Here is a 14665-nt window from a genome sequence, read left to right on the forward strand (position 1 = left end):
AGAATTTAGATTCCTTACCGTTAAGAAAAGCACGATCTCATGGATTTATGTGCTGAAAATAAAATGATTAATATATTATGCTGTTAAATTCAACATATAATTACAATTTAATACTCAATTAGTTGGATTTGCATTCAATACTTTCTTGTAATGAAGTTATAGATGCCTAATACAGATAATATTTCTCAATGAAAAACAAAACATAATCAATATACCATACTTTTAAATTTACAATAGTTAAACATTTTTATTAAAAAAATCATTTAACTGTTTTTAATAGGATTTTAAGTTATTCCTTTTTTTAATTTTTATTTTAAAATATATTTAATATAATATAGATTATTTTTGTTATTATAACTAATTTTATTCTTTATATCAATAAAACTAAGAATACAATTGAAAAACATTACACTATACAAGAATTTAGAAAATAACGGTAAAATAGACAAATTTTACTAAAAAAATGGACAATAGAAAATAAACAACAGAAGAAGTTCTTACCCTCATAAGAAGATTTATAATTCTGGTAAAAGAAATATATAAATTATTTGTCAAATGAAATCTGAATTATTAATAAAAAATACTTAGTTTTAATTTTTAATTTATATATTTACTATTAGTGTTGTAAAAAAGAGTTACAATAATATTGTTAACTTTAAATTTTTTAAATAAAATATTAAATTTAAACTTTATTATTTTACAAAAGCCATTAATTATTTATGCTCATAATAGATAGATAGAAAAAATTTCACACAAGTAAAAAACTTGTATTAACTATTTTAGTTATATTAAATTCTGAAGAGGAAAAGAGGGGTAGGAGAAAAAAGAAAAAGAAACTCTCATCAGATTAACACTACAATGACTCAATCATTTCTGCACTGTGTTGAAAGCAGCACTTTCAAAACCGAATTAAACAAGTGGAGTCCACCGACTTAATTATGAACAGCCACTCCCTAAAGCTGATTGAACAAAGTGATCAAAAAATTATTATGTCTCTTAAAAGACTTTGCACAAAACAAGACAGAGAGCATAGCAGAAAGGAACACCAAAAATATGCAGTGACACGAAACTCCACACCAGTAATAAAACCTGAATCAACTACTTCAGGTTCAAGAACAGAACAAGTTATATCTGTGCAATTGAGATCCCAAATTTATGATTCTCAGTAAGATACAACAAAAAACAAGAAAAGAAAGCTCTTATTCGTATTCACTACATCAAAATCCTACCATTTTCCAGATCAAAACTTTTCCTATGGTTTCATTCACATATAGCAGTAGTATATATAGTCTTATATCATGTGAATTCAAATCATCAGTCTCTAGCTTTCTGACTACCACCTTCTAACACCAGAGACAGATACTCAAGATTAAAGGGCCACAATCCCAGTTGAAAACATTTGTTCTCTTGTGTGTGATGAACTTGACAATTCCACAGATCTTGAAGCTTCTGATCTGCACCTCTCCTTGCGTTCATCCATGGATATTTGCCTTGAACGGCACTCGGTGCTGCAAAATGCCTTCTCACCTCTGCACACACCAAACCAAACCAAAACGTTAGTCCTAATGTAATGATTGAATATAAATAACATGACCAAATTTTGAGCAAGAACCTTGAATTTCCCAGTACCTGTACATGTATATGTCTTGGCCATGGAGATTCTTTCTGCACAAGTGACATGTGCTGAGAAAATCTGATGTTGCATATGACGGTTCGTCATCATCTTGAATTAAATTATGCGTTTGTGGGAATCTTCTAACACCACCAACGTTGTTGGTGTTGTTGTTAATGTTATAGTAGCCGTGTGTTAGGATTCCACCTTCACCGCCATCGTAATAAACCTTAGTGATCGTCTTGTTGGAAATATGGTATGTGACATATGTGTAGTCCTCGGAGCTTCCGACGGGAATTTCGGTCACACCCTTTTGAAACGCGCTTTGTTTAACCGATTTGTTCAAACTTGATGTGCAAACGGCGTGTTTGGGCAGAATTTCGTGCCCTGGTTCCTCGGATTTATCTAGAGCCACCACAATTCCCAGACCAACACCACCAAGGTCGTAACTTTTTAGACCCTTCGGTGATTGTTGCATCTTTAAGTTCATATGTTCAAATGGGCTTCTCGGGCTTCCGATGGCGTCGAAAAGAGCGGCAGTGCGGCCACCGGACACCAAAAGTTCGGAGATTTTTCCGATCAATGGTTGTGGCCTTTTGCCCAACATGACTGTAATTTGTGGTGGCTAGATAATAATTGTGGAGAATAATGAGGATGGAGGAGGTGGGTGTTTTGTGCTGTTGCAAATATTAGTATTGTGAAGTGTGGGATGAGGATGTCTTTTATAAGGGCAACATGGAAAACATCATAGATGTTGTAACATAATTGATGGAGTGGTTGGATTAAGCCCGTGGTTTTGTTTGGAAGTATGTGGGTGATGATTGCTAGAGATATGTCCAACAAGTGATTTTTAATTAATTTATGGAGTTATTAAATTAGGGTTTTTTTTTACTAATACCATTGAACCTTTAAAGAGATGCTTGTGTTGTGATTTTTTAAACATCAATATTATTTAAGGGTCACTTGTATGTGGGTCAGCTTCCCAAAAATGTCATTTTCAATGATTAAGACGTAACATAAAGAATTATAGTAGTATTAGTTTAATTTAGCTTGGTGAGTGCGTAATTAGGTGGTTTGATTACACAAATAATACGGCAGGGCAATGGAGTAGTTTAATTGTTAATTTTGCACACCAAGGTTGATCTTTGGTTTACGATTTCACCAATTCCTTTAGTAAGTACTTTGGTAAAAACAAAAAAACAAAAAACAAAAAAAAAATTGGATGCATGTATGTGATTTTGGAATGGGATAGTTTCTAAGTCAGATAAATATAGCAAAGCATTTTAATAGTGTTTTTTTTTTACATTGGAAACATTAACACCTTGAGAGAATGTTGTTTTGACCTATTTTAAATACATTATTTAATTTTAACAAGATAGTAATTAAAGTAGTCTATAATAAAGAAAGTTAAGAATAATTAAATTATAACTATTTTTATTTTTATTTTTATTTTTCATGTAAGTTATTTAGTGTGATTAGTTTAATCCAAATAATTTATGTAGATAGATAATTAATAAAAAAAAACGATAGATAATTCACTCTAATAATTTTGCACTAAATTAAGAGGAATTATGGATAAATTTTATTTAAAATTTCCCCTAAATAAAAAATTACACAAAAAAAGGCCCTAGAAGAAAAACATGTGTATCTTTTATAAATAAAAGAAAATTATATTTCAATCATGTAAGGTTACCAATATCATTGACTACAAATCCATCTATATATTTGCATTAAGAGTCTATTATACTAAGAAAACCAGTTGAATACTAATAATAATAATTAAGGACATAAATTGAACTATGTAGTTGATTAAAAAAGATACATTATTTGATTTAAAAAAAAAACACGCTTTGTTTTGAGTTTTTATTTAGGCTTTGTTTTGTTCTCCCGAAGAGGAATCTTAACCGTTGGATTCAGTGGGACGTGTCCACGGTTTTTAAGTACATATGCAGAGCATAGATTAAATCCAGAATTGGAATGGGTTCTACTTGTCTGTAGTTGATGTAGTCTTAAACTTTCATAGAATTAATTACTTAGATTCATACAACTGTCTCAGATTCTAGTAACTTCGATAATATATAGTTTAATTAAGATTAGATTTAAATGGAGAGAAATTAAGATATTTAGTAAATGTTTTGCTATATTTATCTCATATGGATTTTTCATATCTTACAATTTGTTTATTTTTTAATTTTTGGGCTATTGATAGTTTCATTAGTTGCTTCTTATGTTCGTTATAAGATATACAATTTTCTTTTCATACTCTCTGTTGCAAAATTTGAAATCTTTCTTGCATGGATATTTGCAAAATTTAAAATTTTTCTTGCGTGAATATGTCACTTTCTCTAGTTAACGGATAAGTTCCACTAAAAATCACTTTTATGCTACTCATGTTTATGCTTTTTTTTGTTAGATATATTAGGAGGGTTCTCTCTTTTAAGGTTTTATTCATTTTACGTATTTGGGTGTGCCGATTTATGTGAGGGCTCCCAAGACACGATTTTTTCAACCTTTGGTTGATAAGATTGTAACAAACATGTTTCTTGAAAAGGAAAATTGCTTAGTATGAAAAATTCAACCAATAAATTTGGTAATTATTAGCTTATTAGTCTTATAACTTTTAGGTTTATAAATGGCCTTGGAGAATAAAGCATATCTGCAACATTTAATTTGAGAATTTGCTTATGGCAAAATGACTTCGACTAAATTCATGTTATTTGATTTCTTAAGTATAAGTATTAGAAATACATGTTTTTTAAATCGTCATCAATTTGACATGATATTAAGGATACATATGATGTTGTTTTTGAAAATACTTTTTGAACATTAAGTAAGGGTAATTGTATTAATATTAATCTTTGGAATGATTCTTGGTATTCTGACATCTACATATCTAAATTGGTTAAAATTCCTTATTTTGAGAGAATAAGATTATACTTTGTTGTTCGTTCAACTTGGATAGGTACTCACTAGATCTTTCCTTCTTTTTTTGCTAATTTTTGTGATTTTTTTTCTTTAATGGTTAATGAAGATAAGGATGTGCCTAATTGGATTATGAATGATATCGGTGTGCTTTCTAAAAAATATTGCAAAATAGTTTTTCTCTTTTGGTATGGAATGTGTAGAGTGGGGGAACTTGATTTGGTTGGATGAGGTGCCACCAACTAAAACTTTGGTTCTTTGGAAGTTGTTGTATGGTTGGTAATCTATTGACTTGGAGGTTTAAAAAAATGATTTTATGCTCTATGTGTTCTTTGTATGGTAATAATGTTGAATCTTTCTCTCATTTGTTCTTTCATTATTCTATTGTTATACGATTATGGGAATGGTTGAAAGAAGTTTTTCGGTATTTTTAGTTTTTTCTTTGGATTTGGTTGTCAATTTATAAAGTATCCTTGTAATCCTTTGTTAAAAGTAATTAAAGTGGTTGTCATTATTGTAGTTACTTGATGATTTGGCAAATGAGTAGTATATTTCAGGATCCAATTGTGTTTCCTTTTGTTATTTTTTAAATTAAAGAGTTAGTATGTATGACTCAGAATCATATTGATTGATATAATGAAAAAAAGGTTAAAATTTAAATAAATAAAATATTGCAGAAATAGAAACAATTCATAAATAGATAATTTTCTTTGTCATAGACTTTTAATCAAAGTCTTATAATTTATTTCATGCTTAATTTAAATAAAAATATTAAACATTCAAAATAAAAAGGGTTAAATATGTTTTTAGTCCCTAAATTATTGGCCGTTTCTGGTTTTCGTCCCTTTTTCAAAATAAGGTACAATTTGGTCCTCATTCTTTTTGAAACTTTGGTTTTAGTCCTCTAAAACTAACACCGTTAAAAATTACCTGACGTGGCTAACGATAGACTGACACACGGTTTTTTTTTCAAGTGTTTCTCACCTTTTCTCCCCTTCTCTCTCTTCCTTCCATCTTCCCTCTCTTGTTGAATTAACTCTCTAAGAGGTCTGTAAGCAGCAGTTGTACACAAGTTCTACATTTAACAATTAGTGGGAGTGAAAAATGTGTTAGGCAGCGTGGGTAATTCCCAGTAGCAAATAGAAGCGGCCATGTTACCTCCTGGCAGCAAATGTTAGAATCCTCTGTCGGGACCGACCTTCATCATCAACACCTACAACACTATTTATCAGATCCATAGCAGCGTTGTTCTGCTCTGCGTGCTGTTGCTGTCGTTCTGGGCTGAAAATTTTCAAACACTACAGTGTAAGCCGCAGTTCACGTTGCACAAAAGGAAAACAAGCTACCGAGAAATCAAACCCTTAAATCAATATCGCTTTGATTTACTATAGCCAAACAAAAAGATGGGTGTTACAGTAATTACAAATGATAAAGTATTACTGAATTTCAAAGTATTCAAATTGTCACAAACATATATATATATATATATATATATATATATATATATATATATATATATATATATATATATATATATATATATATATATATATATATATATATATATATATATATATATATATATATATGTCTACTGAATTTCAAAGTAGACATACCTCCTTTCAAATCTCCTAATTATTGCTTCATCCAGGTCAAACGGCCTATTGGTCGCAGCAAGAACAAGGATACATTCAGCTGGGATATGCGTGGAGGTTGCGAGAGGGAAGAGTTATGAAGGAAAGAAAGCTGGTTGTGAAAGATGAAGTTGGGTGAAAGATGGAAGGAAGAGAGAAAAGGGGAGAAAAGGTGAGAAACACTGAAAAAAAAAATCGTGTGTCAGTCTACCGTTAGCCACGTCAGGTAATTTTTAAAGGTGTTAGTTTTAGAGGACTAAAACCAAAGTTTCGAAAAGAATAAAGATCAAATTGTACCTTATTTTGAAAGAGGGACAAAAACCAAAAACGGCCAATAGTTTAGGAAGTAAAAACATATTTAACCCAAATAAAAATAGTCCTAAATTTGAATATTAAGATTATTTTAAAGGTATGATATAATAATTTAAATAATTTGAAGAGATAGTAATATTTATTAAATTGCATCACAGAGCCCACTCAATTGAAGATAGTATAGCCTTTGGTTTAGTGTAAAAGTGACGTAGTCGAGTCCCACTCCACAATTATTTGTCACTACTAAACCAAACTGCAATTATATCGCGAATAATGAATTTCTCTCTCTTTTATTTAAAGAAAAAGACACATGAAAAACAGCTGTAGCCAAGTTGCATTTTTGTTCTCTTATCCTTTTTATTCATTAAATATATTTAACTTACATTCTAATAACAGAATAGAAACAACCTTTTCTAAGATGTAGTTACTTTTCTTATCATATGACACTCTTAAATAATAAAATATCAGCATGGGTTTAAAGTTTCAATTTTAATTATGCTATTTTGTGTATAGAATAAAAATATTATATATTTTAATAGTTTATTAAGTTGTAAGTTTTAAGAAATTTGAGTATTAATTGAACTTTTATTTAAATTATTCTATAGAGTATTAAAATTTTTATAGTTTTAATTGAATTTTTATTATTTAATTTTATAGTTAATTGAGATAATATTATTATTATTTTCAACCAATTTTTTTATATTTTTTTATTAATTATTTATCACCAATTAAAGTAATGTGATCACTTAATTACAAAATAATGACATTTCATAAAAATTATTAAAGTTTCAAAACCTCTTTTTTACTGTTCATGTTTGCACACTCAATAAAATGATTCTTTTATATAAGAAATTATTTAAAAACATCTAAATTTATATAAAAAAAAAAACTTAAAATTTAGTTAAGTCACTTTTATATTTTCATCTAAATAAATTATAATATTGAAATTGTGTTTTGTTTTTCTTAATTCAAGTACATTAATTTATTTACTAATATATTGTATACATATCACTATCGTGTGAATTATTGCGAAAATAATTTTATCTAGATTGAAAAAGTAACTACTCTCAAAATATAACCCTTGAAATATAATTTGATTGGTAATTTAAACGACAAAATAAAAGGAGAACTTCAACACATAATTTAAACACTAAAATGAAAAGAATAAAAACATTGCATATGATGTCGCGTATATATACAGTAATAAGTTGAAAAATAAAATTGCAATGGTTATAAGTATCAATATAACATTATAATAACATTTTTCATTTGCATATAATTTCTTTCTTCTATAGGGACTAATTTTGGTAAAATAGTTGAAGGTCTATATTCATTACTTTGACATATGATTTTGATACTCCTGGTAATTGCATTTATTTTTATCTAGAGTTATCACTATTGTTTTCTTTTTTTCATCAGAAATCAAAGTTCCATAAGTAAATGTTTATTTTTTTTTCTATAATTTGCAAAAAATAAAACCATGGTCCAACCATAATGGTTCACCTCATTTATATATTATAATTTGGCCTTATCTCTAGTCGATGTGGGACTTCCAACACACCCCCTTCATGCCGAGGTATAGACATCTCGTGCGTGATAGTAGAAATTGGGTGGTCCGATAACGGCCCGATAGCGGGTGGAATAGAAGAATAGAATGCCCACTTAGAACTCGCTAGGATAGGCTCTGACCTGGTTCTGATACCATATTAGAAAGTGAGTTTATGCCTAACTCATCCCCACAAAACCGGCTTGTAAGGTGAGGTTTGCACCTTATTTATATATTATAATTTGGCCTTATCTCTAGTCGATGTGGGACTTCCAACAAATACAAAAATACTGCACAAATTCCCTAACTATAATGTTTTGTTAAGCATCTATTATGATACAAAATTTTATCTTATAAATCATTGTGTATGTCGCAAATGGTTCATCAAGGTGCTTTCAACACCAAAAACAAATATAATGTTTTTGCTTGGTGTGTTAGTCTTCTTCCTGAGTGTCAAATTGAAGAGTATAACACACCAATGTATCAAACTTTCTATTTTTTTTATGATTTTTTTATAATGTTAGGTGAATGTTAACTTGTTTTGTTTCTTATATAATAAATAATTTTCTAAATTTTTGCATGTATTTTGTCATGAGTGGATGAATGTTCAATCCTTCTCATAGCAAGGTTACAAACAAAGCAGATGAATCCAATGACTTTGAAGTGGATGTGGAGAACTCACAGTAGTGTGAAATAAGTTTTCAAGTATGTTCAACAATAACATAAATAAAAAAATTAATATTAAAAATGATTATTAAAAATAAAAAAATAACTTCTCATATTTTTCGACATAGAAACTCTAATATTTTTTTTATGTTGAAACTCTCATTAAATTCTAACTTTTCAACGTTATATAGTTTTGCATGCAATATTTTAACCTCAGAATGATCTTGGACGGCTACAAAGAAGAATGATACTCTCCTTTTTGACAAAGGAAATTTCTCACAAATAGGCTTATTGATAAAAAAAAATTGTTGTCTCTATTATCATTATCTTTGGTACATGGCAAGCTAATTATGCTATATACACTTTCAATTTTATCTTTTCTTTGCTTCTCCGTTCAAAATTTGATATAACAACTTTTTCTTTCAATGCTATACTTAATCTTGATAAAAGGGATACTATTTTGTCACATAATGTCTCTTAGAATTAATGGCATTGATCAAATTAATGGAGAACACAATCAAATATGTTAATCAATTGATCTTTGTTAACCATAATTTTAACACAATTTGAATAACATAGTTTCTATGTGGTTTATGGTTTTAGGCTCCCATTAGTCTACATATGGTATCCATAATGATGAATTTGAATCTAAGATTAGGTTGAAGCAAGGAAAAAATATTATCACTGCTTAGTGTCACTGTTGAGTTAGAGGTACAATGTTGCTAATAATATTAATATATCATATGATTCAGTCATGCATAAAATTTTAGTTATCAATGATTTAATGTATGGTAATGTGAAATAAAACTATGGACATAGTAAACAACACATTGGTCTTGTTAGGTCCATTAGTGTAATTAATAGATTTTATAAAGATAATATTATAGTAATCACAAGAACAATAGAAAAGAACATCACTAATAAAAAACAATGACTTTGACTAATATAAAAAGTATTAAAGTAATATGATATGTTTACTCCAAATTATAAAGCAAGACATTGGTGTTTAAACATATAAGTTCAACCCAACTATGAACTTAAGAAAATACAATTATAAGGAGATCCTCACTTCATATATATATATATATATATATATATATATATATATATATATTGCAAACTTTATTTTTCCTTCCGAAGAATAATGAAAGAGAAGAATAAAAATTTAAATTGAAGAAAAAAAAAATTCTATTATTATTGTTATTATTGTTTATGTTTTTCTTTCTCTCCGGCAAATAATAATCCATACAGATAAAGTGTAGATACCTAGAGACTGTTACAGGGTATGGTAACCTACTAGTTAGAGAAGGAATTATTAACTTGGATATGCAATAAGCAATTCCTCTATTAAGGAAATAGGCTTGTTCTTTGTCTTTCTTTTACCTCTTCCGTATCACAAGTACCAACGTGTCAATGCACATATAAATTTAGTACCGACCTTTTCATATTTTTATTTTTAATTAAAAATTGAAATATAAATAAGTAAATAAATAATTTTAATTTAAAATACATTTATGAACACGTGTAAGAATATTTATACAAGGAATATGTGCATGTAACAGCACTACTGTTGAGTCATCCTTCAACATAAATTTAAGGTGATGTCGGTTGTACTCATGGTAGCTAGTACTTTTAAGAAATAATAGAGATATAACACAAACTATTTGTTTATATTTATAATGTTCAAAGTTATATTAGTTGATCTTTTACTGGTAATAATTTTATTTATCTTCTATTCTTAATTAATTTACAAATATATTTACAAAAATAATAAATAGAAAGTTTTTGTAATTATCTTATTATAATTTTTATTCTCAATAGATAAATATGAATGTAAGGCGGTAGAGTAATAAATTTGATGTTTGTTCATTCTTGACTGCAGAAAATTTATGTCTGTTTCGAAAGATGCATTTGTGTAGAACAAAAGGAAGGCCAAAATTTCATATCTTTTGAGAAATTTAAGGTATAAAGTCTTTGTTTAATGGAATTAATTCTTTACACTAAAATTAAGGTGCAAACAAATTAACTAAGATGAGGTAATATATGATGGTGTTCAAATTTCAACAATTTATAGAAGCAAAGACAATATTTAAGTATGTTTTAGTTTACATATAAACATGACAAATCAAAATAGTAAATATGAGCTTGAGATTATGACTATATATATATATATATATATATATATATATATATATGTAAATGGAAATATATGTATATACATAATAATATAATATAAATCAGGTATATAATTATACACAACATAGCTACATAAGATTTATTTTAATAATAAATTAATTCAATATAAAAATTAATAATAAATTAGCGTTAAGTTAATCTTACTATAACATCCGTTTTTAAAAATCAATGACAACTTGGCTTCCATACTTTTCCTGTCCCTTGTTTATTAGACGTAAGACCCTCCATAATTTTAGATTTTTTTTATTTGTGTGATTTTTTATCAACTTTAATCTATTATTTACTTGTATGGATTTTCCAAAGTACATAGGTAATAAATCTATTTTTTTATCAATAAAATAAATATATTAAATAAAACAATTAAGTTTTTTTAATCTATATACAAAATAATATATATATATATATATATATATATATATATATATATATATAATAAAAGATAATTTACAACTCCTCTCCATGTTACATTGCGAAAAGTTGAAAATACATTACGAATAATATATGTATATTCTTAGGATAATAGATAAGCCTAAGAACAATAGTTCACTTATGAAAAGAAAATTTGTGTAATTAGTATGTCCATTGTGACAACCTTTGAATTTTTGTAATTATAGTTGTCATCTAATGCACATCTCGTCTCGTGGTGGTCGAAAGAATGTTCTGTTCCAAAGGAACTCACTGCAAGAGCTAACCTATTCAATCACTCTTTACGTAATTTTTATTCTTATCATTTATTAAAAAATAATAGTGTTAGAAGTTAATTTATCGTTATATTTAAATACATTATTAATTTGTTAAAATTTTAATTTATATATTTAAAATATAATAGAATTTATATAATTATTATTTAAATTTATTTATTACCTGCATATAAAGTGTTTGATTTGTGTCGTCCACATTACAACTTTTCATGCCCTTATTTGAAAATCACTATTTTGACTACGTTTATGTAAGTTGATATAAAAACCCCAATCAAAATTTATGTAAGAGGTGTAGTACTTAGAAGAAAAAGAGAAGATAAAGTTGAATTCCCAAGTAAATTTTTTAGATAAAGTTAAATACAACATATCACAATTTTTAGATAAAGATAAAGTTGAGGACTCCCCCAGAACTTGAAGCAGAACATTTGAGACATTGATCAATAAAAAATACAGCACAAATATACATTATTCTCTTTTTTGTTCTACTTTTTCCTATCCAAATGTTTTTAATTCAAGATTGGGCCTTCTTTTTTTGGGTCTGGAAAGAACAAAAGAAACTAGGCCCAATTTGAAAATTGGGTTTTGGCCCGAAAAGTAGGATTTATTTTGAGGGCAAAAGAGCAAACGGGAAAGTTTTGAAGTTTTGCGAAGGTAGTGTGGTGAGCGACGTGGTGAGCGAGCATGGGAAGCAGAATGGGAAGAAGGGTGGTGCAGTTTGCGAACCTACCCATAAAACTTTTGATGCCCAAAACCTTCACCAACATCCAAGAAATTGCACTGAAGACCATTCCTTCCGCTTCGAAGATCGAAATCAAGCGTGTTCTTGAATCCCTCTACGGCTTCGAGGTCGAGAAGGTTCAGACATTGAACATGGAAGGTAAGAAGAAGAAACGGGGCGGATTGTTGATCGCCAAACCCGATTACAAAAAGGCTTATGTCACTCTCAAGAACCCGCTCTCCATTTCGCCCGATCTCTACCCGATCCGAATCATCGAGGAGGATAAGAAGAGGGTCAACAAGCAAACCACGTCCAGTGTCGTCAAGGAAGAGACCCACGCCAGGAGTCACTGGCTCGATGACAGGAAAGAGGCCCAGCAGCCCTTCCGGGCCCAACGGCCCTTCCGGGCCCAACAGCATGGGCGTTTGGGTAGCCGCGAGAGTGCTGATGATGCCAAGTTCCCCTGGTCCAGCATGAGGTCTGGTAGTAGTTCTACTTGATAGTAGAACACTACCTTAGATTCTCTCATTTCTTTTATTTTATCTTGTTCCTTCTATTCTCTTTTCTTTTGTGCCGTAACCTTAAAACCCTAGAGTAGGCTAAGTGCCGTGAGAGAGAGCATCTAAGGTTTTTGTCTTCTCCGTTTCGGGTTCGAGTTCGAATTGGGTTTTTTTTTTTCTGACTCTTGTGATTCGAGGGTTATGCTATGTTGGGTTATAAAGGGGTTCAAGGATTGACTTATATAGTTGTACTGGAAATGTTGATGGTCTTCAATGTTTGGTTATGTTGATATTAGTGGAAGTTGTTTTGGGTTCTGTAAATTGTAGAGTGATAGAAGAGTTACTTGTTAATTTTGTTAACATAATTTCTTGGCAATCTGGCTATTTGAAATCCTGACACTTATATGATATTATGTGTTGATATTGTTATGGTCACGGTTGAGTCCATTTAGGTATCTTTGTACCTTGGGTTGCTGTTAAGTAAGTTAATTGACAAGGAACTAGAGTAGTATGGATTAACCTTTCTTAGAATGTTATACGCAAGTTAGAACTGAGAGTATTGTTGCCATAATGTTTGACGCTGGGAATTGGCACTGCGAAGGAATAATTGGTGCCTTGGATATTTATTTTGTTTGAAATGTGAATTGAAAGGAAATGCGTATAGATATTTGTTAATAGCATAAGTAACATGAAAATATAGGTTAGCTTTAGTTTGTTGATATGCGTATAGATAGGTGTTATTGCTTTGATCTTGATGTTTGAATCTATTAAAGTATTGGGCAGATTATATATGCTGTGTACAAGTTTTCAAATGGTTCATGTGATGAAAATTAAAAAAAAAAATAATAATAATAATTATAAATCTTTTGGTTGATGTTATGTGCTATAATACTCTTGGATGTGCTTTATTGCAGTTGTATCAAATTGGTGGATGTCATTGACTGCGATTTGGTTAATTAAGGTCATTACGGTTGCGTGAGATCAAATATACCCTTTAATGCATTGTGGGCCATGATTTGGGTTGTGCAGTGGGTATGTGTAGAACTTGGATGTATATAATGCCTGAAATATGTTGTAATTGTGTTGCTGTTAAATTTGTGTATGATAGTGTATGTTTTGATCTAAACTTATTCGAGTTGTTTAAATGTTGATAATTGGTGTTTGTACTTGCGCTTTTGGTTCTGGAATGTAAGTTTATGTTGATATTAATTGGATGATTGTGTGAAATTGCAACTTTGATGAATGTGAGTGTACACTGGTTGGTATCTTCTGTTGGGTAGTTAATATGGACATAAAAATGATATGGAAAACTCATAGAGTATGAATGCTATGTTTAGAAAGGTAGAATGAATTTTGTGATGCTGTATGATGATAAGTGGGCTAGTTATACTCATTTTTTTGGAATAAAATTAGGTACTCACTTGCATGTTAACTAGTGCTATGGGTAGATTGGGTTTTTAGTCTGATAGGAACAACCTTAATATTAAAGACATTCCTTGAGCACGTTGTGTCACCTTTATGTCTGAGGTTTTTTCTGCACTGAATTTTGGTACTTGGTTGTTCATTGGCGCTGTGTTATATTTTAAAAAGAAGAGGTTCGATGCTTAATTCAGTATTGTCAGATTATAGGACTTAAGTACATGGTTTGATCAATTTTATTGTTGCTGATTGGTAAGTGTAATGAACTAGATGATTAGGAGTCGGAATATATGGGGTTTAGTGCTCTGGTTTGAATGTATACCTAATATATAACTCAGAATTAGATGAAGTATATTTTTGTATGAAGACTGACTTTGCTTAAATGATGCTGGACCGTGAGCTAGCATAACAATATATCTTGAACTGGGAATAATAATGA

General features: G+C 29.5%; 2 protein-coding genes and 1 long non-coding RNA gene across 3 annotated transcripts; 1 reads left to right on the forward strand and 2 right to left on the reverse strand.

Annotated features, from left to right (window-relative positions):
* Window positions 1-1130: 1130 nt before the first annotated feature.
* LOC108330735 (FCS-Like Zinc finger 14) lies at window positions 1131-2373 on the reverse strand. The gene is made up of 2 exons (XM_017565256.2): window positions 1630-2373; window positions 1131-1529 (listed from the first exon to the last, which is right to left on the reverse strand). The coding sequence occupies exons 1-2, from the start codon at window positions 2217-2219 to the stop codon at window positions 1370-1372; spliced, it is 750 nt and encodes a 249-aa protein (XP_017420745.1). The 5' UTR covers window positions 2220-2373; the 3' UTR covers window positions 1131-1369.
* Window positions 2374-5333: 2960 nt separating this feature from the next.
* Window positions 5334-6460, reverse strand: LOC128196090 (uncharacterized). The gene is made up of 3 exons (XR_008248200.1): window positions 6151-6460; window positions 5693-5815; window positions 5334-5609 (listed from the first exon to the last, which is right to left on the reverse strand). It is a non-coding gene; the product is annotated as an uncharacterized LOC128196090 (long non-coding RNA).
* A 5750-nt stretch (window positions 6461-12210) lies between these two features.
* LOC108330976 (uncharacterized) lies at window positions 12211-13128 on the forward strand. Its single transcript, XM_017565579.2, has one exon. The coding sequence runs from the start codon at window positions 12271-12273 to the stop codon at window positions 12805-12807; it is 537 nt and encodes a 178-aa protein (XP_017421068.1). The 5' UTR covers window positions 12211-12270; the 3' UTR covers window positions 12808-13128.
* The last annotated feature ends 1537 nt before the right edge of the window (window positions 13129-14665 follow it).

This window comes from Vigna angularis, chromosome 4 (assembly GCF_016808095.1).
Source record: "Vigna angularis cultivar LongXiaoDou No.4 chromosome 4, ASM1680809v1, whole genome shotgun sequence".
In the NCBI taxonomy this organism is placed as follows: Eukaryota; Viridiplantae; Streptophyta; class Magnoliopsida; order Fabales; family Fabaceae; genus Vigna; species Vigna angularis.